Source organism: Notechis scutatus, chromosome 1, assembly GCF_049901735.1.
Source record: "Notechis scutatus isolate UNSWTSFEM ecotype Mainland chromosome 1, rNotScu1.2, whole genome shotgun sequence".
NCBI lineage: Eukaryota > Metazoa > Chordata > Lepidosauria > Squamata > Elapidae > Notechis > Notechis scutatus.
This window is the reverse complement of record NC_142009.1, coordinates 209,977,824-210,001,281: the sequence shown is the minus strand read 5'-3', so window position 1 is coordinate 210,001,281 and position 23,458 is coordinate 209,977,824. Positions and strand designations below refer to the sequence as shown.

Here is a 23,458-nt window from a genome sequence, read left to right as displayed (position 1 = left end):
TGAAAGAAAAAACAGTATCTATGTTTAGAAGCCTGTTCTAGACTTTTTGCATGAAACAGAAAACACTGTGATTTTCATGATTAAAAGAAATTGTATAATAGAAAAAAGTGAGGGTTTTTTTTGAACATGTAGTCCTAGCTTAATGATGGGCCATTTTACAACTCATCAAAGTAATAAAGGCCACGAAGCGGGTGCTTTATAGAGTATGAAGAATTTCCATCTATCATAAATGATTGCGTTGTCCCCTCAGTCACATGACGACATGCTGGATGGGTCAGTTTTATGACCAGTCATGGCATTATTACATGTTGAGGTGAAGAAGAAGAAGAAGAGGAAGAACTACTTTATTGTCATTGTGCAAGTACAACGAAACTGTAGATGCACCCCAGCAACTGTTCGCAATACAATAAAACCAGAGCACTTAAAAATGAAGATAAGAAAAATAGAGTACCCACGTCTCCATTTGCAATTAGAGAGTACAATATAATATACATCCAACACTGACTGTGATGCTTTGCCGAGTATAATACACAAGAGTTGGATTGTACTGTAATATGTTATTATACATCTGAATGGGGTATTGAGATTTCACATCTTTTCACATCTTAATAAGGTAGTGACTTTGTGTTTATTTGCGATTTGGATGGCCCAGGGAAAGAAACTATTTGTTAGTCTAGTGGTGTGGGATTTTATCGACCTAAAGCGCCATCCAGACGGCAGCAGGTCAAAAAGATAATTGCCAGGGTGTGAGGGGTCTTCTATGATGGCCTTGATTCTGCTTTTGACCTGGCTAAGTCTTCCAGGGAGGGCAGAGGATAACCAATGATCTTTTGAACTGTGTTTATCACCCTCTGTAGTTTTCCTGTCCTCAGCTGTGGAGCCTGCATACCACACACCCAGACAGAGTGCTCTCCACAGAGGCTTTATAGAAAGCCAGCAACAGCTTTTTATCCAGACTGTTTTTCCTGAGAACCCGCAGGAAGTGCAGCTGCTGCTGAGCCTTCTTCACTATGGCTTTGGTGTTAGGGGATCAAGAGATATCAGCTGAAATATGGATGCCAAGGAATCTGATCGTAGGGAGAGCTTCCACTTGTTCTCCATTGATGATAAGTGGGGCGTGGTCCTGTCCATGTTTCCTGAAGTCCATAATCAGTTCTTTGGTTTTATGGACATTCAGTGACGGATTGTTCTGTGAACACCAGACAGACAGGTTCTCTACTTCTGCCCTATATGCCGTCTCATCCTTTCCGGAGATGAGAGCAATCATGGTTGTGTCGTCTGCAAACTTTATGATGTGTGAACTTTATGTTGTGTGGCTTGGTGACCAGTCAAAGGTATACAAGGCATATAGCAGGGGGCTCAAGACACAACCCTGGGGGGAACCAGTACTGAGTGTAATAGTGGAAGAAAGGTGGGGGCCAAGTCTAACAGACTGTGGTCTGTTTGTCAAAAAGTTCTTAATCCAGGAGCACGTGGGGGTGGGGATCTGCAGTTTGGTTACTAGTATACCTGGGATGATAGTGTTAAACTCAGAGCTGTAGTCCCCAAAGAGCATCCTCACATAACTCTGTTTGTTCTCCAAATGACTTAGTGCTCTATGAAGTGTGATGGCCACAGCATCCTCTGTAGATCGGTTTGCTCTATAAGCAAGCTGATGTTGATCAAAGGAGGGCGGGAGGCAGTCTCTGACGTACTTTGAAATTAGTCGCTCAAAAACCTTCATAATGGATCTTGTTAACGCTATGAGACTATAGTCATTGAGAGTGTTTATATTTGTTTTTTTGGGGAACGGGGATGATGGTTGCAGCCTTCAGGCATTGTTGGATGATGGCATGTGTTAAAGATAGATTGAACAGTTCTGTAAGTATTTCTGCCAACTGGTCAGCACACAACAACTGCCATGTTCACTTAACAACTGTTGCAAAAAAATTAATCATGTTGATGCATTGACTGATGACTGTAACAACATACAATCATAATTCTGGGCTCAATTATGGTTGTATGACAAGAACAACCTATAAAAGAGAACTTTGTAAATGTACTTATATTTGCTATGAAGGAAATAGAAAGCTTTCTTTCTTTCTTTCTTTCTTTCTTTCTTTCTTTTTCTTTCTTTTTCTTTCTTTCTTTCTTTCTTTCTTTCTTTCTTTCTTTCTTTCTTTCTTCTTTCTTTCTTTCTTTCTTCTTTCTTTCTTTTATTTTCTTTCTGTGTTTGTAAAACATTTTGAAACTGACTATTTTTTTCTCTTATGACAATTCTGAACTCCAAATAAAACCAAAGTATAAAGTTGGATTTCTTTTTCCTTGATAATCAATTTGTTGTTGCTAAACAAATTAAGAGCAATTTATAAAGTAAAAATTACTTGTGTGAATTCAGAAAACAGAATTATAGTCTAATATTTCAGAATTAATTATATTTGCAAAAACTGGACACATTTTTATACTATTCATGTTCCAATTACTCCTGCTAGAGATTATGGTATAATTTGTAATCAATATTTATATAAATTAAGTACTGTAAATTGGGAAATTGGGATAGTGATGATATTACTTTTTGCTAAGTTGTCCAATACCTAAAAATATATGATACTTATTTGCCATGTAAGTAAAATATGGTTCTTTCAAAATGTTAAATATTTACAGCAGCTGAATTAAAAAAAAATCCTCAGGGAAACTCTGCTAAATGAACATGTTAATGCTTCCTTTGGACCTGAGAACTATTCTTGTTGAGTTGCAAACAATAGTCTTTACTATTGTTTCTGGAGATCTGGCTCATTATCTTATAGCAGAGCTATGGTAGGAAAGAGAGCAATTGATTGATGTTACCTCTATAAAATGTTCTACTAAATCTCAACATTTTACCATTAAATCAAATCTAGGTAAGAACATTTCATGGTTAGTAATGCAAATCTCATCTCATTAACAAGGAAGTTACGCTCTAGAGGCCTTCCTATAAAAAAGTTGAATAGCCGATGACAATGGTCTTTTTCCCCTACTTGGTGTTTTAAACTATAGTTTAACAGGCTGAGAATGAGCAGTGGATACATTTATTCTTCAGTCCTATGTAGATTAAATTCAGTTCAATATTACAGTTAAAAGAAAGCCCTGTACAGTTAAAAGAAAGCCCTGTTTAATTACAGATGGTAGGCAGCATCTTAAGAATAGGAAATTATGGTATGATTACAAATGTGATTCAAGACGTTAGTAAACCAACATTAAACTGTTTTCCATCTTCTGTGAGGGAACTAGAGTAGAACACTAAAGAATACAGAAAAATATGTGAGAAGATTGAGTGGGCTAGCTAACATCCATTTTAGATATCCTTTAAAATAAATTGAGAATACTGTATGAATTTTAGTCTATACCAATTTCAAAGCATCTTCCTTTTGGTTTTAGATAAAATTAACTAGCTTTACCATTAATCATTGTTTATTTATACGCTTGGGAAGACAAAAGGGATCGTGAAATTCTCTGCCCGGATTTACAGTGAATTAACTTCTGATCAGAAACATTATTTTAATTAGGAGTTTTATCTAATGCTCCTGTGGTATGAAACAATTAAAATGTCCAACTGAAACAAATCATACACTAAATTAAGTCTTGTAAAATAAGTATCTTGAAATGCTGAATTCTATGAAATTCTACAGCAATGAAATGAAATGTTTAAAAAGTGATAGTTTTCAGTTATATACACCAGTGAGAAATCGTCTGACCTATAAAAAGGGGAATAAAAAGTAATGCAGTCTCCAATAGGTGAGGTGAGTAAAATAAAGGCAGTTGAACAACACTATGTTGACCTTGATCTTCGAGTCGAGTCCTAGTGGACGATGACTGAAATATGAGCCAGAAGTGTGCAGCACCATTTAAAAAAAAACACGCTAATACAATCCTTGGTTGTATAAACAGAGGTACAGAATCAAAATGAATTATTAGTACCGTTTTATAAAACCATAGTAAGGCCACACCTGGAATACTGCATACATTTTGGTCACCCGTTACAAAAAAGACATTGAGACTTTGGAAAAAGTGCAAAGAAGAGCAACTAAGATGATTAAAGGCCTGGAGACTACAACAAATTAAGAATGGTTGCAGGATTTGGGTTTGGCTAGTTCAGAGAAAAGAAGGACTGGTTGGGACATGATAGCAGTATTCTGTATTTGAAAGGTTGCCACAAAGAGGAGGGAGTCAACTTATTTACCAAAGCAACTGTAGGCAGGACAAGAAACCATGGATGGAAACTAATCAAGGTGAGAAGCAACCTGGAACTAAGGAGCAACTTCCTAACAGTGAGGACAATTAACCACTGGAGCAGCTTTGCCTTCAGAAGTTGTGGGTGCTTCAACACTGGAGATTTTTAAGGAAAGGCTGGACAGTCACTTGTCTGAAATGGTATAGGATCGCCTGCTTCCGCAGGGGGTTGGACTCGAAGATTTCCATAGTACCTTCCAGCTCTATTGTGATTGATTGACCATCTCATACAAGGTTTACATGTGAGATAATAAGAATGGCAATGTTAATCAAGATGAACATTTATATAAAATGAAATATATACAACCGAAACAACTCCACATCCTTTTCCTTTGAACTTCAGACATATCAGCTTCACTCTGTTGATTTTTTTTACTGCTATTAAATCTGCAAAATGCTTTCAGTTTAAGAAACCGTTTCTTATTACGAGTATGCAGTAGAAACGAATTATCCAGAATTTACATAGAGTATGGAAGCCAAAATAGCTTCAGCTCAGTGCAACTGTGCCAACAGTTACCCTCACAGTTATGAAAGTTCTCGGTTATGTGCTAATACTAAGAAAGAGGAACTATGATTTAGTTGGCTAACGAAATATTGTAGAAAAATGGACTCAGTGGCATAACCTCCAAAACTCTTCTTTCCTTATTATAGGCACCTCTCTTATAAGCTGTTCGAAGCAGTTTTCTTGAAAAGGCCTGACAAGCCAGACTCATTAATTCAACACCAGGTTGTTCATTTGTGTGTTTGTGTGCACGTGTTAATTAATGAGTCTTCAAAAATAAGCTAACAACATTTTAACACTTTAATTTTTCTTCTCTCCTAGTTTATGGAAAACTAATCAGAAATAAAATTAAGAAGCAGCTGTAAGTTCTATAAAACATCAAAAGACAGAACTTCTTTGTGGCTCTCACAATACAGATTTATTTTGGTGCTTCTGACTGGGTTGCTTCTTTTGAATTTTTTTCTGCTTACCCAGTGTTTAAAAACAGAAGGATAATTTTAAAAAGATGTTAATCACCAAACATGCTACTATGGTAAAGAATGGAAGAATTGCCTTTATCCATAGCTGTGTATCCTGTATTTTAAATCTTTTATCCTTAACACTGATCACTGAGGGGTTGAATGTGGTCCCCCCCCTCAAAATACTGGCATGCTGGTAAACTTTCCACATGCTCTGAGAAATGTTGATGTGGAACTTCAATGTGTATTTTATACTGAAAAGATTCTACATTAATCTGGGTACATTTGTTGAGCTTTGGAATGTATGTGCGTTTTTCATATGTTCTTATCTTACCATTGTATAATTATTACTGTAATTAAAAGGCACGTGGGCTGCGTATGAGTGCCTTTGAGTCACTCTTGACCCTTGGCAACTTCCTGGAGAAGTGCATGAACTGCCCTTTCCCCTTCCCTCCCCAAAGCTAGTAATCATCCCTGTGAGTAAAGTAAAACATTAGAACTGAACAATGTTGTTGTTCGAGCCGGGCTTGTGATTGGTAAATAGATTGCAAAGTTCATCAAATCTGTTGTTTAGACTTCCTAACTAAGTCAGGTATTAGCAACTTCACCAAAAAGAGTCCCCAAGGTATTTTTTATATCAAAACATTAGGAAAATGTCATAAGGGAGATGTGTTCATTGAAAGAAATGTACCATAAAAGAGACGAGTTGTTCTCTTTGTTTTATAATCTGTGGGCTGTGCAACCCAGATTTACTTAATCTAAAAACACTTCTGTTTTTTCCTCCCTCCTTTTTTTGGGGGGAGGGGGGGTGGACAGAGAGAAATGTTTTGAAAACTGATTGTCACTTAAGAAAACTTTTCAGTGGGTGAGAACAGAATAGGTTTTGTTGTTGTTTCCGACCGAAAATTATTCTGTTTCAAGAATGTTTTAAAAACCACCCCCCCCCCCGACAAATTTTCTGTAGTCTGACTGGTAAGTAGACCCTCAGCACACTACTTTTTCTTGAAGATGTGGAGTGAAAAGGAAGGGAGTTACAGCTAGTCTAATTCCTTCTGTTTTCTATGACCAGAACACTTAAAACAGTTCAGATTTTACACCAGCAGAATACAGAATGCTCCAGTTGAATTTTATTCTGTTAACAGCTCAAAACAAACAGGATTTATTTCATGCAGCTACGCTGGCCCCAACATATATTCTGTTATCTCAGATAGCTAATTTGAGCAAACCAGAGTAAAGCATGATAGCTGACATGCTCTTGTTTGGGGCATTAGTTACTAAATCTGGCAAAACTACTAAATTACTTCTTACTTTCTTACTCATCAAACATCCAGTGCAAGAGGGCACACTCCAGGAAAGATGACATGCTAACTCATTGTTCAGACCTGGATGTTAACTCATAACCTTCGATAAGAATCTCTCCCTCACTTTTCTAACCTCCATCATTTGAGGTTAGTACCTTCACTAACCCTCCAGATTACCAGTAGCTAGCTGCCCACTGCCCAGATATGTATGATCAGAGGTGAGGAAAAAATGGTGCTCCTCAAACACCAACTAATGATGATCACATTTTAGAGTAAATCACTGGTCACATTACTTGGCTGATATACAGTGTAGGACTTGTAGTCATGCCTAGTTGAGTGATGCATCCAGCGTGAAGACCTGATAGTGATCATCCGAGTGACCCACACGGAAACTTCCCAGTCATGCTACTACCTAAAGGTTGCACCCCAGAGTCTCTCTAGCCATAATGCTACTTGACCTACTATAAGATTCAGACACGACTGCCTTTGGTAACTGGCTCTATCATGACTACCTCCATTTTAGAGGAGTGATACAGTGGTTAAAGGGCAGAATTGCAGGAAAACTCCGCCCACAGCCTGACGTTCGATCGAACTGCAACCTTGACACAGCCTTCCATCCTTCTGAGGTCAGTAAAATGAGGACCCAGATTGCTGGGACAATATGCAAATAATGCTTTTACATTGTAAACTGCCCAGGGAATGGTGTAAAGCACTATGGGGCGGTATATAAGCCTAAAACGTTATTGCTATTGCTACACTTCAAGTAAGGTTTGATGGGCATCAATCATGGATCAGCTAGAGTATGTTTGTCCTGAGACTATCCATCAATGTTCCCCAAACTTTTTCCTTCATTACCCAAAACTTCTTATGAGAAAGTCCTTTTTATCGCTTATCAGAAATCTCTTATTTAAATGTCCCTGTTGTGACTGAGTAATGGGTTCATGTATCATTATCCAAAGAAAAAACACTTTACTTAATTTAGGGTAATTTACCCAGGTTTGGAAGAAGTACGGCTATTATAAACACTACACAGAGCACATACTGCATTTGTGGGTAAATCCAGAAGCATGAGGCTTGTTCCATTCAACAGACTGAGCACAGCTCTGCTCTTTGAGGAGCCAATGGGGCTGAATTAGGAGCTAGTGAATGGACTGGTTCCTTGGAATTCCTCTCCAAATTAAGGAGAGAACAAGGATCACCCATGTTTGGCTCTATACAGAAACTCACTACAAAGGGATTGTGAAACTGACTTCATGAAACAGTCTTCATCAGCAGGTTTGAGAGGTCTGGGGACTGGGGAAACCACAGTTTGTCACTTTTCAGAGAGATAGTGGATTCGCCTATTTTCTCTTTTAACTAGGAAGCTGGATGTTATAGGTTTCTTGGGAGTTAAGAAACTTCAGAAACTGAGAAAAACCTTCTTCTATCCTAGATGAAAGAAACTCCAATGCAAAAGGAGGAATAGAATGTGGATCTTGGGAAGTTAAAGGGCCAGATGTACTTGAAAGAATATTTCCTGCAGTGTTTAAACATGTATAAAATAATATATGTAGTACAGTAGATGATATAGGGGAATAACTGAGACAGATTTGAATGTGGATTTGGAGTTTTAAAAAAATGCTGCTTACAAAAGTAATATGGTGAAATATGCTGTGGATCTGAAAATGGATTTTAAAATGTTCAGTGTATAAGCGATATGGAAAACAACACCAAAATCGATTTACAAATGAAATAGTTGATGTCTTATTAATTAAAGGGAGCATACAAATAATAAATCAGAAGAGTGAGCTGGAAAGCTTTCTTATCTGGATTTACAAAAGGAATGTGTGAAACCAAGGAGGGAAGAGAAGGAAACTTCTGCAGCTGTTCTTGAAAGGAGAGAAAGAGAAAATGTGAAGGAATCAATGTGAGACACTATTTGATGGGACAAAAGATGGAACATTTTTTAAAATAGAAAAGTTATGAATCTGTTTGATCAGACACACACACACACACACACACGCATGCTATTATTTCTGATTATTTATAATGGGATTTCAGTTTGACCGGGCCTGAATCATAAGGAAGCTATTTTTAAAAACTGAAATACAAGATAAGGTATTAAGTTATCCAGGTTGTTTATACTTGCCTGGAAGACGGGGGGAGTAATCTTGTATTTATTTTCTTTTTCTTTTTTCATATCTCTTTTCATTTTTAGTTTTTACTTTTTATATTTTCTTTAATTCAGTTTAGATTTAGATTTTTGTATTTGTAAACCTTAATAAAATTACTGTAAAAAAAATGAACTCTCAGTGTTTCCCAAGGCAGTATGAATTACTTCTCACACTGGGCTAATAAAACAGGGAACTGATGCAACCTTTTATGTCTTCATAAATAAGTCACAGAACTTTTAACTCTAGACAAAAAAATGGGAAGAAAGCAGATAAGAGTAAATTTGTAAACAGGGTGCTGGTTGCAATTGTGTTGTAACCTTACCCTTTCTTCTACTAAATATTACTAAACATCTATGAATTAACTGTTGCCTGTTTAGACTGCAAGGAAATAAATCTGACAAGCTGGTAAACAGTTGGGATCATTCAGCTTTTGTTACATTACTACATGGAACATACCCCACACATGTTATTCCATAGGAAATCTATGGGGAGCTTTTATTTTGTGCACAACCATGTACAATAATAGTTGGAGAAACCCTGCCTGACATGATACTTTCAAAAATTGTGGGAACAGTGTCTAAATAATGTGGAGAACATCAGATTGGGGAAATACTTCAGTAAAGATTGGGTCTAGCGAAGCATTATGTCGGAACAGTTCAGAAAGGAGAAGTAATAATCTCCATCAATTTGAATTGCTAGATCTGTTGGGATTTCTCTTTTTCAGAAAGTACAAATCTCATCATCTCATCACATAGGTTAGAGCACAGATAGACACCCACCTCTGCTGCCTCTATATGGCCAACTGGATGGGATTTCTCCTGGCTTTTAGGGGAATCCAAACGTTTGCAATGGTAGATTTAACATTTCTGTTTACTTCAGTTCAGAAGGGGCTTTTAAAAACCTATTAAGTCAAGTTTAGGCTTACACTGTAATTTTTAATAGTATAAAAGAATTGAGACAGGGCTACAAAAAAGTGGGGGGATCCTGTTCTGAGATTTCAATTGACTAAAACCTGGATTATAACGAGAGTTCATTCTTTTTACTGACAAAAGGAAGAACAGCAGCATTTCAAACATCTTGTACAAGTATGTTTTTAATCACTAAAGTAATCCTTAAATTTGGATACAACATACCAATTAAAAGTGAATAATTGTAAGTATGTACATTTTGTTATTCATCTTAGAACAAAAAGACTCTTTGACACCCAATTCCCTTTCTCATTCTTACTTGTTTAATGTAAATATCAGAAGAGACTCAGACTCAAAGTTCTAAAAGCAAGTCTAGAAGTACTCTGTAATTCATAGTTTAGTTTGTTTCCAGGAAATCTTGCTTTCTGTCCTTGTTTCCAGATTTTATTTATTTATTTGATTTGTATCCTGCCTTTATTATTGTCTATAAATATCTCAAGGCGGCAAACATATCCAGCTCACCTTCCTCCTCCTATTTTCCCCACAACAACAATCCTGTGAGATAGTTTGGATTGAGAGTGTATGTGAGACTGGTCCAAAGTCATCCAGCCAGATTACTTTGGTAACCCAAGGAACCATCACATCATCAGGCCAAAAATTTAAAGGTATCTACAAAAAAGGAGGAGCCCACTGATTGCAGTATTTTTTTTTTTTGGTAAAACAGAAACAGAGTCAATTACCATTAGGAAAATGCTTGATGAGGGGGGAAAAAACCCTACACAGAACAAGATTAAGCACCAGTGAGACCAATTAATGGAATTTAAATTAGATTCTTAATTCTTTCCCTTTTAAGAAAAAAAAAAAAACGCAGTGCTGAACTTCTAAACACCTTTTAATTTGCCCTTGCTCTTTATAGACAAGATGAAGTACATCACATAGCTAGGAACTGATACTTAAAAGGAAAAAAAAGGTTGAGACTGAGTTCACAGGGACATAGAGACATCCAAGAAAATAATGTCTCGGAGCTGAACTTGCCAATCGTTTTGTTAGCTAGCTGAAATAAATGGTAACTGTCTATGCAAAGAATGTCCCTTTAGCAGCCCAGAATGAACTTCAGGCCTGGGTTCCATTTTGTCTTTTGTAAATGTTAAGGCACTCAGTGTTATAGTGAACTGACAAATTTTAAATAACTACATTTTAAAAAACAAGTACAGCATTGATGTTAATGTGTGAAAAGGGTCCCAACCCCCGGGAGACAGAATTCCCACAATTGTCCACTGTGGTAACAGGATATAATTGCTTACTTACTTGGCAGCAAACTTTACCATCTGCTTACTTGCATGGTCTCCCACAGCCACTAAAGCCTGGATGTTAAACTGCTGCTGACGTATGACTAAGAAACACTGTTTTCCTGAAAAGAAAGATGAAGAAACAATGCAAGTGTTTCCAGGACAAATTACATGGGAAGTTTCTGAATGAATTTTTTTTAAAAAAAAGGTCTATTCCTTTAATATCAGGCCAGACTTTAGAACTATAAAGCAAAGTACAATCACAGACCTGTACTGCACAGTTTTTGCTGTGGCTTTTCCACCACAATAATCTTGAATTTATTTTTTCTTATTTTTGTTAAAGGAAATTATTCTTCAGGGAAAAAAATATCAGGGGATGGTATATACATTTCAGAAAAAAGCTCACTTGCCCTTGCTAAATGATAAAAATAATATGATGTAAAGAATGATGTAGTTACTTGTGTGTAAAGAAATGCAAACATTTTAGAAAGATGAAGATACATAAACCAAGGCAATACCTTCAGATCTAAGGTAACTAAGATTCAAAGCAGAATAGGTTGATTCTGAGGTTTCCAATCTGCCTTACCTTTTTGACTTAATTTGGCATGTTCAAAGCACTTAATAAATATCATTGAACAGAAGGGAGAAGACAGAGACTGAACAAACAGATGCTTTTTCAGTTACTTCTTTAATCCAAAGTTAAGCAACCTGATGCCTTATAGATATTTTAAATCACAATTAGAACTGAAGTGTAAACTATTTGGAGGCTACAGGGTGCAGATTCATGTCCCATTCTTTGCTAGATTATAATTTACTTCAGGTAGAGCGGTAGCAGTAGCAATGCCAAACAAAGCCTCCACAGCTGGCTTTCTATAGGTTTTCTCCAGTACCCAATGTTGGAGGGCATTTATCATTTTAATTTGGCTATTCCATGATGTCAAAAATGAAATTCAGCATCTGTAATCCTGTCTTCTCCAACTCATCTACTAATTCTTCCTGGTTGCCTAATACAAAAGTAACATAATAATTGTGAATCAAGCTCTATAAACAGGTAGATTAATCTGGATTGTTTGTCAGGTTAAAAATACTCTAATCTTTCTCTTACCAATGTCTTTTGACAGATTTCATTTCAGAAAGGAATCTTGGCATATGGTATACTTGTTTCAAATAATGGTAATAAATAAAAATTACAAACAAAAAAGATGAAATCAAGTATTTAACACGTTATCAACTGAACAATTTATGAAGAAAAAAATGAAACCAAAGATCATATAATTACTGGATGTAGCAACATTGCCCAAACAACATCTTGACAGAATAGTCACTATGATTCTTGGGCATCTGTACAAAAAAATAAAGTTACATGTTTCCTGAAGGTAATATGACTACAAAATTGAGCAAGTAGTTGAAAATTCTACTAAAATTTTGTGGGATTTTCACTTACAAACTGATCACCTTCTACAACACAATACACCTGATATAACAATAAATTAAAAAGAGTAATTGTGTAGATATAGCTAAACCTGGGAACAAAACAATCAAGGAAAAACAACTGGGAAAATATGAAATATAGATATTTAACATTCAAAATAGATTATGGAAAATAATAGTTTAATAGTTTCCTCCCCTTGTGAAACAGGCCCAGTTTATGAACTTCTACAACTCCTTTGACCTGACATCTATCTACTATATAGAAATAAGAGAAACATTTGTTCAGATGTAATAAACTCAACATCATTAAGAAATCTGTAAATCAACATAAGAGCTTTGAATTGGATCTAAAACATACTCGGAGCCAGTGAACAATATTACTAGCATAATCATAAATATTAATTCCAGTTATTGTATTTAACCCCCGTTAAGGTTTACAGACTACATTTATGGAAGACTCACAAATAACATAATACAATAATCTAACTGAAAATATATGAGGGTTAGCGCACTAAAGTCTTCTGTATCAGACAGAATTATATCTAAGATTTCACCCCAAGACACTTTGTGCCACAGAGGCCACTTCTATGGTCACTGTTGCTAACATCCACCATGTTCCCTTTCTGAAACAACTCTATTCAATGGAATGTGGTGGTACAGAATAGAATATTCTTCCAGAATAGGGGACTAGACTACCGTCAATCCTATAGCATTTAAATTGCATTATATTATATAATTCTGTCTCCAATATATTTTAATATCTACTCAGGAATGCTGTGAGGGAGCAATTGGGGGAAAAATAGGAAATAAAAATGCTTATGATGTCTATTTTATGACTTTGAATGGAATAGAACAGGACTTTATTGACCTGTTTACAGTTCCCCTAGAGAAGTAAGTACGATTTTTATAGGGTCACCTTGGGGAAATCAAACCGGAAGCCATTAAGACAGTAACAGGTGCAGAAGTATACACTGAGACTAGGCAGGCATGAAAGACTGGCTCCTCTTGACTCCCTGGGGTATAAGAGAGTGGGAAGGAGAAATCCAGGCAGACTTGCAAGATTTTATTACTACAGTATTGTACGTCTCAGTAACATATAATTCTAGTCTTCCCATGGAATCAGTTTCCAGATCTGGTCTATCTAGTAGGGGTGAGAATCAAGATGTACTCCTTGATCAAGCTTTGTTATTCCAGGTCCATGTGAGCAAAGTGGCAATTTAAAAATCTTGATGATTTGTTAGTTGCAACTTTTCTTGCACCAGAGCAACCCACATCTCAATGACTGATGCTATGATGCTTTTAACATTAACATTTTGTCAAGACTTCCCTATTTTAATTTGGAACTTATTGTGACTGTCCACTTATTATGCAGTGCAAGCCAATATGTTTTATAATCTGCACTGGCTTTCTTTTTATTTATAGCACCTTAAAACAGCATTCTTTTTGAAGAATGCCACATGTTATTAGATCATCTTCACTAATTGTATTGTTTTAACAACTTCTGCTTTATAAAAGCAGCATATCAGCTAAATGATTTTCTAAGCTATTAATACATAATAAAACTGAGAAATACCTAAACCTGGTGAGCCTTCTGTTGGTAAATCAACTTTTTAGTTTGTAAATCAGAATATAGTTCTGAACCATCACTTCACTATTACAGTACTTAACAGCACAATGTCAGGCTCATGACCTTAACTCCAAATAAAATCCTACTAAAAGCAAAAAATAAAAAACTCCTAAACTTTTATTTTAGTAATTATCTTGATTATGGATTGTTATTCTACTACAATGAAGGAAGGACAACCAAATCTTCCAAAGACTAATCAAATTTATTTTCATGTTATTTTTAAAAGTATCCCATTCCATGAATTGCAGTATCGACATAGTTTCTAATGTGACATTTTATCATTTAAAGGTAAAGAAGAATCACCCTACTCCCCACTACAACGATGCTGCCCAATTTTTAAAAAAAAAATCACAAAAGTTGAAAAGTTGCCATAGTTGTCAAATGAATCTCTGCAGTTAACTTAGTAGTATAGTTCTTAAGTGACTTCTGGCTTCCCCACTGACTTTGTTTGCAAAAGTGATCACATGATCCTGAGTCATGGCAACCGTTAATAAATACATGCCAGTTGCCAAGCATCCAAAGTTTGATCTTGTGACCACGGGGGATCTGCAACAGTCGAAAGAGTGAAAAATGGTCACAAGTCACTTTTTGCAATGCTGTTCTAACTTCAAACAGTCACTAAAAGAATGGTTGTAAGTCGAGGACTACCTGTACTGAATTGCTATGCTTATTCATCAAGCACATGAAGAGTTTAAAAATATTTTAACAGAAAATAATTAGCAGGGGGACTAAATCAAAGAAGATATTGAAGAACAAACCTATTTACATATAAATATATTACAGTCAGAATGGGGGCATTCAGCATATTATGATAAATTATTTATTTGCGTTTCTATCTAAAGTCCTCATGTTAATCAATGAGAAATTAGAATTTATGGGGTTCAATTTTTAAAAAAATCTTTTAAAAAGAACACTGGCAAGATTCTGTCTCTTGAGTTAAGAGATATTATTTATCAAGTCAAAATAGCCATTGTTTAAAATAGTCTAACATTTATTACAACACCTCTATAATTCTAGGAATTACTCAACTTCCCTTAACCTGGTTTAAGAAGTTTAAAAGTTAAAAGATGCATTCCCTAAAATTGTGAATTAGCTTCTGCAGAAATTGATATTAGCTCTGAAACTAAGGGAGATTAAGGGAACCCAAAGGAGACTCAACCCGAATGCTGTCAGTTATTATCAGTCAAGCAGTTCAGGATACTATAGCTATAGGTATTATAGCTAACACCAAGAAAATAGGAGAATTCCTTTTTTTTTCAACTGCTTACTAGGATCTATCTATTGGAAATCTCATATAGTAAAAGCTTACACCTGGAATAATGAACATGGTACTAACCAATCCAATTACTAAGAGCAATATTAGTTTCACAATACAAGAATGTGAACTGACAGCGGCTGGCTCTGTTCACAGACTTGATGAGCCACAGCATGAATGCTCTTAACATTTGTCTGTATCCTACTTTTCAGAGGGCAGATTAATATGATTTTCACAGAATTAGTGGCACAAAATAATACATCATTTGATCTACTTTACTACAGAACTATAATGTGCAACCGTTTGTTGTTTCCAGCATCACTAAAAAATTTTTTAAAAAAAACAGGCTGTTGTCCTAGCTGTGATCTTATATAACACTGTTTTTATCTACAGAGGAAATAAACTTTGATCAACACAACTGTCAGTTTCAGATGTCACCTAAAGATGTCAAAAGATATTTAAAATTCATGTGCTAGAAGCAGATGTCCAAGAAAAGCTGTTTCCATAGTAAAGTAAAATGAGAGGCAAGGTGGGTCTGCATAAGACAGTATGGAGCTTAGACTGAGAACTTCCTCTGAGGTTGCTATTAAGAGCAGATTTTTTTTTTCCTTTTTCCTTTAAAGAACTGAAGCCTTTCATTTTGCACAACATGAAAGTTCAATTTGTTCCAGGGTTTCCAATTTCTTTAAACTGCATAAAAAGCCATGATTTTAGTTTGAAAAAAAGAAATTCTGGCATGACTATTAATTTAGCAATGCTTTGAGGGTTTAAATCTAAATGAATTCTATATGTTTTTATGATCTTATAGGTATTTAAAAGGATACTTAGATATATTTTCATCACAAAAAAGTTTACCAGTTATAAAATCCAACAACACAATTAGAGTAAATGTACATGTGTATTGTAGAAGTGTTCACAGAGCTTCAGTAATTAAGAGAACATGCTTTTCTTATATTAAAAAACATTCCATAAAAATCCATGAGGAGAGTAGAAAAAAGAAGCAGAAACCTAGAGCATCTACTATCAGAATTATAATCTAGAAGCCAAGACTCTGTCCTGCCGCACCTATCTAGAAGATAGTGTTACCACAAGGAAATATCCAATGCTCTCATCCAAAATGTCACGCTGACATATATATCTCCTGTACTGTTCCCATGAGTAAACTTCCCAGGCTATTATTTCAAACAGTAGATTGGACCATTTTACACCCTGGAACACTCTTTTTATCAATTGTTAACTAGAAACTAGAATTCTTAAAAATGTTTTTATTTGCTTAACTCAAGTTGTGCTTGACATAACCTGGAATTCTGATTTGCAAACTTCCTGTGCTGATACTAATTTTCCTGGGTATTTAGCTTTTAACAAGTTGCTCAAAGAAATGACTAAAGTCACTCACATCCAAATTCCTTGTCATCTGGATTACTGTAAGGTGCTCTCTATGGGTCTGCCCTTGAAGCTATCATTGGTCCAGAAATTATTTAGTCTTAAAGTTTATATAAAACGTAACTATTTATATATTAAGTTTATATGCTATATAAATTTATATAGCTGCCCATCTCTCAAACCAAATAACTCGGGACAGAGTACCACAAAGTTTTAAAAAATTCACAAATAAAAATGATCAAAAACGATAAAACACAGCTAAAAAATAATGGGCAAAGGGATGTTAACAATAATGGCTCTATCTTACAAGTTCACTAGTCTGGGAATTCCAGGCCTGATGGTACAACCAGGTCTTGAAAGACTTTCAGAAAATCAGGAGCAATGGTGCCAGACCAGCCTTAGTGGGAAAGATATCCCACAACATTGGCACCACAGCTGAGAAGATCCATTGCCTAGGGTTCACCAAATGTAGGTCCCTAATGAAAGCTGCAGCATACCCTCTCTACTAGCTCTGGTGCGATGGGAAGAGGTAATTGAGGATAAGAAGTCCCTCAAATAACCTGGATCTATGCCCTGTGGGGTTTTAAAGGTCAAAACTAGCACTAGGAATGTATAGATGATGCAAATGAAAAAAAAATAAAGAGAGGGTCAACTTATTTCCCAAAGCACCATTAGGCAAGACAAGAAACCATGGATGGAAACTAATCAAGGAGACAAGCAACCTGGAATTAATGAGAAACTTCCTAACAGTGAGGACACCAGTGGTGGAACAGCTGGCCTTCAGAAGTTGTAGGTGCTTCATCACTGGAGGTTTTTAAGAAAAGTCTGGACAGCCACCTGACTGCAATAATATAGAATCTCCTGCTTGAGCAGCAGGGGGTTGGACAAGAAGATCTTCAAGATCCCTTCCAGCTCTATACTGATTTGATTTGATTTGATTTGAATTGGATCTGGAAACAAACTAGTAACAAAATGCAGTCACGGAGTAGAGGTGTAATATGTGTTCTGTGAGGAATACAGAACTGCCTGGGCCACTGCATTTTGCACCAGCTGAACTTTCTAGATACTCTTCAAGAGAAGTGCCATGAAACACACATTACAATAGTCCAACAGAGAGGTAACAAGGGCATGAGTGATCATGAGTAGAACCCTTTGATCTATGAATGGGAGAACTGGTGCACAACATAAAGTTGTGCAAAATCCCTCCTAGCAATGACTGCCACCTGCTCCTCAAACAAGAGTTGTGAATCCAGGAGGACCCCCACATTGCTCATAAGATCTATTTGGAGCAATGAAGTCCCATCTAGCACCAAAGATGGCAGAGCCCCAGAACTAGAGGGTCCCTAGAGCCACAGTCTTTCCAGGGTTCAGTTGAAGCTATTTCTTCTTTAGACTGTCACAGCCTATGAACACCAGATGTCCACATAGGGGCAGAGAAGAACCACTAAGTATCATCAGCCTATTGATATCTCAGCCCATTGCAATGGAATAGAACATGCTAGCAATTACAGGTACATCTTGGTGCATCTCTGTGACTTTTTTCTTCTATGAGGTGCACAATTTATCAGTGGGTTTCTGGGTACAATTTGTTAATTGGTTACAACAGAGTTATTCATGGTACTGTCCTTCTCCAATTATCTTTGCCCATCCTGTAAGATCTCACAGGGTATATTTTGGGTTCTATCAACTAGGGGGAAATATGCTGACTCTGTAAACAGCTTAGAGAGGGCTCTAAAGCATTGTGAAGCGGTATATAAGTCTAAGTGCTATTGCAGTCCTGTAGCACCCCAAAAGTCATACCTCCTTCTGTTACTGTGTCCACCATCTGGAATACCACCTTCCCAAAAGCCAGGGAAATGTGTGGTCCTAACTGGTGGATGATGGGTAGTTAGTGGATTTCAATTATATTTTATGGTTTTCAACATTCACATCATCTTGAGTTTTTGGATTTGGTGATGTTTAAAACTAATATGAATGTTATGCACATATCACAAGTATATGAATATATGGAAAAGAACATTTGGCAGCAATGGAAATGGAAAAAGATAGGATGCATGTGATACAAGTAATAGAAATACATATAAGAAACACATCAGGCAAGAAGATAATACTTGAGCCTTTCTAACTCATTACAATATCAAAAGAAGCAGTCTTACCTTTTGCTCTACTAGTATGAATCCTGCCACGAACCCAAACAGTTTCATCAGCTTTCTCTCCTGTCAAATCCTTTATTCGTACCAACACACGATCTGCATATAAAAATATAGTGATATATAGAGAGAACATTTTATTCATATTTACATGAAAAACTATTTATTGAATCTCTTAGCAAAATTGTGGGTTGGATCCAGGCTTATTATTATACTCAATGTGTTGCTGGGAATGGGACAAGACAGCAATTCTGACTCTTCTATAATTCCTTTCTTCCCCTTAAAGTTTAGGTGGATGATAAAATGGAATTGGGGAACAGGGAAGAGAAGGAAAAACTGCAGAAAATTGCCACTGTGCACTTCTTGTCCATAAATGTCTCTATGAATATTTGAAAATTTCTAATCATGTTCTAGATGCAAAATGTCATATGCATTTGATAACTACGTGAACATATGAATAAGATGAGACCAATGTAAACTTTCTTTTCTTGTCTAGAAGATCAGTAGTCCTGCAGTATTGTATAATTCCAATATTTATATTTCTAAAATGGAAATGGGTAGGAATTTGTGAATATGGGTAACGCTCAACTTATGACCTCAACTGAGATCAGAATTTCTGTTGTTAAACAAGACAATTGTTAAGTGAGTCATGCCCAGTTTTATAATCTTTTTGCTTGGATTATTAAATGAATTACTGTAGTTATTAAATGAATCAAACTCAGCTTTCCCCATTGACTTTGCTTGTCAGAAGCCAGCTGGGAAGGTTGCAAATATTGATCACATGACCCTGAGATACTGCAACTACTGTAAATACAAGCTCGTTGCCTAGTGTCCAAATTTTGATCACATGACTCTGAGGATGTTGCTGTGGTCATAAGTATGGAAACGGGCCATAAATCACATTTTAAAATGATATTGTGATTTTGTACGGTCACTAAACAAATGGTTGTTAAATCAAGCACTACTATAGTATTGGTAATGTTGGGATACGTCCATGGAGATTCTCAGTCATCCAGTCATGGTTGTCCCAAAGTGCTTTTTCAAGAGGCAACTGGACTTTCTAATTTTTCTTTGAAGACATTTTGCTTTTCATCCAAGAAGCTTCTTCAGCTCTGACTGGATGGTGGGAAATGGAAGGATTTATACTCCTTGCAGAGGTCATTTGCCTTCTGTTAGTGAGTCGTTGAGGCCATCTGGAGGTTTATCCATGTCATCAGGGTCACCTGAATCGTGCAAATGGGTGTGAAGCCTTCTTGGAACTGTTGAAAGGACTGCATTGTAGACTGGAGATAGATGTCAGAGATGGCTACATTGACCCCTCTTTCAAACCAGTGGTCCTCTCTGCCCAAAATGTGGACTTTGCTGTCTTCAAAAGAGTGGCCTTTGTCTTTTAAATGCAGATGGACTGCTGAATCTAGTCCTGATGGGTTTGTTCTATGTTGTGACATGCATTTATGAAGGGGTTGTTTTATTTCCCCAATGTACAGATCTGCACATGTATATGCATTGTACTGCATATACCACGTTGCTTAGTTTGTGTCTGGATATTTTATCCTTGGGGTGGACAAGCTTCTGCCTTAGTGTATTCTTGGGTTTGAAGTGTGAATGTATGGTGTGCTGGCTGAAGATTCTCCTGAGAATATCGGAAAAGCTCAAACTGCCTCCATCAAAGCTAGAAACAAAACTAATTTGAGGCCATGATCAGCACTATGTTACTTATTGTATTACTGACTACTTCTCTGTATGTTTTACAGAATTTTGAAACTGACCTGGTTTTTCCTGTGACTGTATCATTGGCAATATTCCATACCTTTCTTTTGCATAATCCTGAAAAGAGAACAGCAACAAATTATAATAAAGTACCATAATCGAACAGTCATGCTTTGATATATTTCATTATCATTCTTGGTGGGTGAACAACATATTCTACATATGAAGTTTAGAATTAATTAACTAATCTGCACGCTAGCCTGAGATTTTGAAATATACAATAGTAATGGAGTTTAAAATAAATTCACCTCTGAGCACAATGAGATACATGAATCACTCATATTACACATATATGTAATCAGTAAGATTCAGTTCCATGTACTAAATTACTTTCATCATTTATTACTGGTGATAAGCACAGGAAATGTGCACCACGTAGGACTCCATTCTCTTTCCATTTTTGCTTGAAGCATGGTGTAATTTGAACCTTGAGAACTGAATAATAACTATACTTCTCTACTGCAATTATAAAAGGATGGAAAATAAGAGTTATTAATACTGCTAACAGATATAATTCATATATTCTGTTATAACTTGTGAGAATGCAGTAGTTTCTGAGGAGGGTGACAGAGTTCATTGTTTACTTAGGCTTGTACTTGATAGGTATGCAAATAGAAAAACAAAAGAAAGAATTCCCAGAAATGGGGCTATGCAAAATATGTCATGCATTAAGGCATAAAAATAGAAAGGCAATCATAAAATTGAAATTAAAACATTAACACTGCAGTAAAATGTATGTCCTGAACAATACAAAAATGTTGTGCAGCAAGTTTTAATCGTATTATGCACGTGTTGGGGATTTTGAAAAGGAATATGTTTTTCAGAGATGCAATAAAGATAGTTTGCAACTCAGGATATGTGGCTGAAAAAAGGCCTGTCTGAGGCCTGACAGCTACACCAGACAGGAGAAAAGGCATTTTTTGATTTTCCAAATACATGCATAAATAGAACTGAAATGAACAATCAATCTGAAACAGTAGGTGCATTCCTTTATTAAACTATGTTCAACTTCCATTGATCCTTGCAGCCCACTCATTACTAAGAACACTTTAAAAGCAGTGCGTGTATTCAATTCTATAAAACTGTGTAAGAATTAAAATCAGAATTTTAATAAATTCTGTTATAAAATAACATTTGTGATAGCAAAAGAAACCTCAAAACAGCTTGAATAAACTTCTTGAACAAGTACTTTGTGAGCTTGAACTTTGTAAAAACAAAAATAGTTCTGAACAGAATGTGACAAAAATACTTTTAGTACAGCAAGCTGTCATAAATAGATGCATAAAGAATATTTTAATTTTACTAATGGGTACCCAGAACCTTTATTCATGGGTACCAAACCCTCGATATAAACAGAGTATTTTCCAGTTCCACGCAAATTTCCTGTAGCAAATCTGTAAGCAGTTTCAATAAGGGGAATAAAAATCTACCACTGCAGAATTCTCCCACATTTAAAGGACAGAACATCAAATCAGGTAAAACTTGCAGTTTTACAGAAACACAATTTCCAGAGACAATGAAGCAGTGAGATAAAGACCTAAATAAATTTTCCTGGAATATTAACATGATTTTAAACTCAAGGGTAACTTCCGTATCATGCCTACTTCTAGCCCATTCCTATTGCCTGCAAAAATGAGTTATGTCTGGCTCTCGTTTTCCTTTTTTTACCTTGACAGATTTTGAACACAGCTTCCCACTTCTCAGTGTTACACACAACAGTGTCATACACCTGCTTGACTCTGGTTTTAATGAATCTTGTCTCCTTAAAACCTAATCTGAACTTAATCTGAAAAAGGCTTCCTATGTAATGTGGATATACCTATTTTTGCCTTGGCTCACCACCACTCCCGTCTCTCTCTCACAGAAATGCATGGCTTATCCAGACGAAACGGGACAATTTTAAAAGATGTGGAAGCCACCCTCTATGGGGGTATTCACCCTCATCCATTTGACCTCTTTTGCCCCAAACCTCTCTCAACGCCTACTTTCGCTTTCAGCCAATTCCCATGCCTTCTAAACGCAACCAGGAGCGGACAAAAGTGAAAAATGAAGTGGATGGAGAGTCTCGGAACCACGTCCGAGGCGGCCTTGGAAAAGGCCCCAAGAGGAGAAAGGGAAGCAGGGACCCCTTCACGGCTCAAGTTTTGTCCCAGGAGCGAAGGGGCGGCTGGGGGCTTCGGATCCAACACGTTGGGCCTTTTGACATTTGCAACTCATCCTCCGCCTCGCCGCCCCGTCCCCCACGCCCCGGCAACACCCCTCGCCCCCTAACCCGCCCTACCCTCCCAAACTGCTTCCATCCCGTCGGAAACCCACATCGGCCGGCGGCGGCTCCATTGGGCGGTCGCTGTTCCGTTCTTGATTTTTACGAACGCCCGGCATTTTTACCACATGCAGCGAAAAGCGGGTGGGGGTAGGGGGAAGTCGATGGCGGAGTGGGCACGCGCAGACTTTTTTTGACCCTTCAAGCTTTCCGTACCACCTGACAAGCCTTCCACCGCCTCTCGCTGGATTCCCCGAGCTTTTTTTTTTTGGAACGCTCTCTCCGCGTGTCCTCCCGTACCACTTCCGGGCACGTAAAGCACGCCAAAGGAGAGCCGAACACGCTCTAAGCATTACGTCACGCGGCAATGAGTCTCCTCGCCTTTCAGGACCGTCCCGCCTTCCACCCTTCCCACCCCCGCCCAATGCAGGGAACGTTTTATCGCGAGCTTTGGAAAGGTGGCAACTCCACGTGTTGGGTTATGTGCGTATGTGTGTGTGTGTGTCGTCTGTTTCTGTTTGAGAAGGGATGTTCTGCACAGATTTGTGGAGGAAACTTGCCTGTCCCGTTCAAGATACAATAAAACGATTATATCTCATATTTCATAATACTTGAAAAGTGTGAAAAATTGCCCTGAGTGCGCTGTTGTGTGATTGCAAATGAATGTACTCTCAGGTACATTGTTTACCGTATTTATTTTCCCCTGCTGTTACCATCCGT

The 23,458-nt window shown here is 36.9% G+C and overlaps 1 protein-coding gene across 1 annotated transcript in view; it reads right to left on the bottom strand.

The window, feature by feature from the left end:
* Positions 1 to 23,102, bottom strand: part of DARS1 (aspartyl-tRNA synthetase 1) — a 56,350-nt gene extending 33,248 nt beyond the window's left edge. Inside the window, exons 1-4 of the mRNA XM_026665367.2 lie at positions 22,792 to 23,102; positions 20,475 to 20,532; positions 18,712 to 18,804; positions 10,879 to 10,981 (exon numbers count right to left, since the gene is read on the bottom strand). Coding sequence (XP_026521152.2) covers positions 10,879 to 10,981; positions 18,712 to 18,804; positions 20,475 to 20,532; positions 22,792 to 23,091 — 554 coding nt within the window. The 5' untranslated portion in view covers positions 23,092 to 23,102. The remainder of the gene's footprint in view (positions 1 to 10,878; positions 10,982 to 18,711; positions 18,805 to 20,474; positions 20,533 to 22,791) is intronic.
* Positions 23,103 to 23,458: the final 356 nt, after the last annotated feature.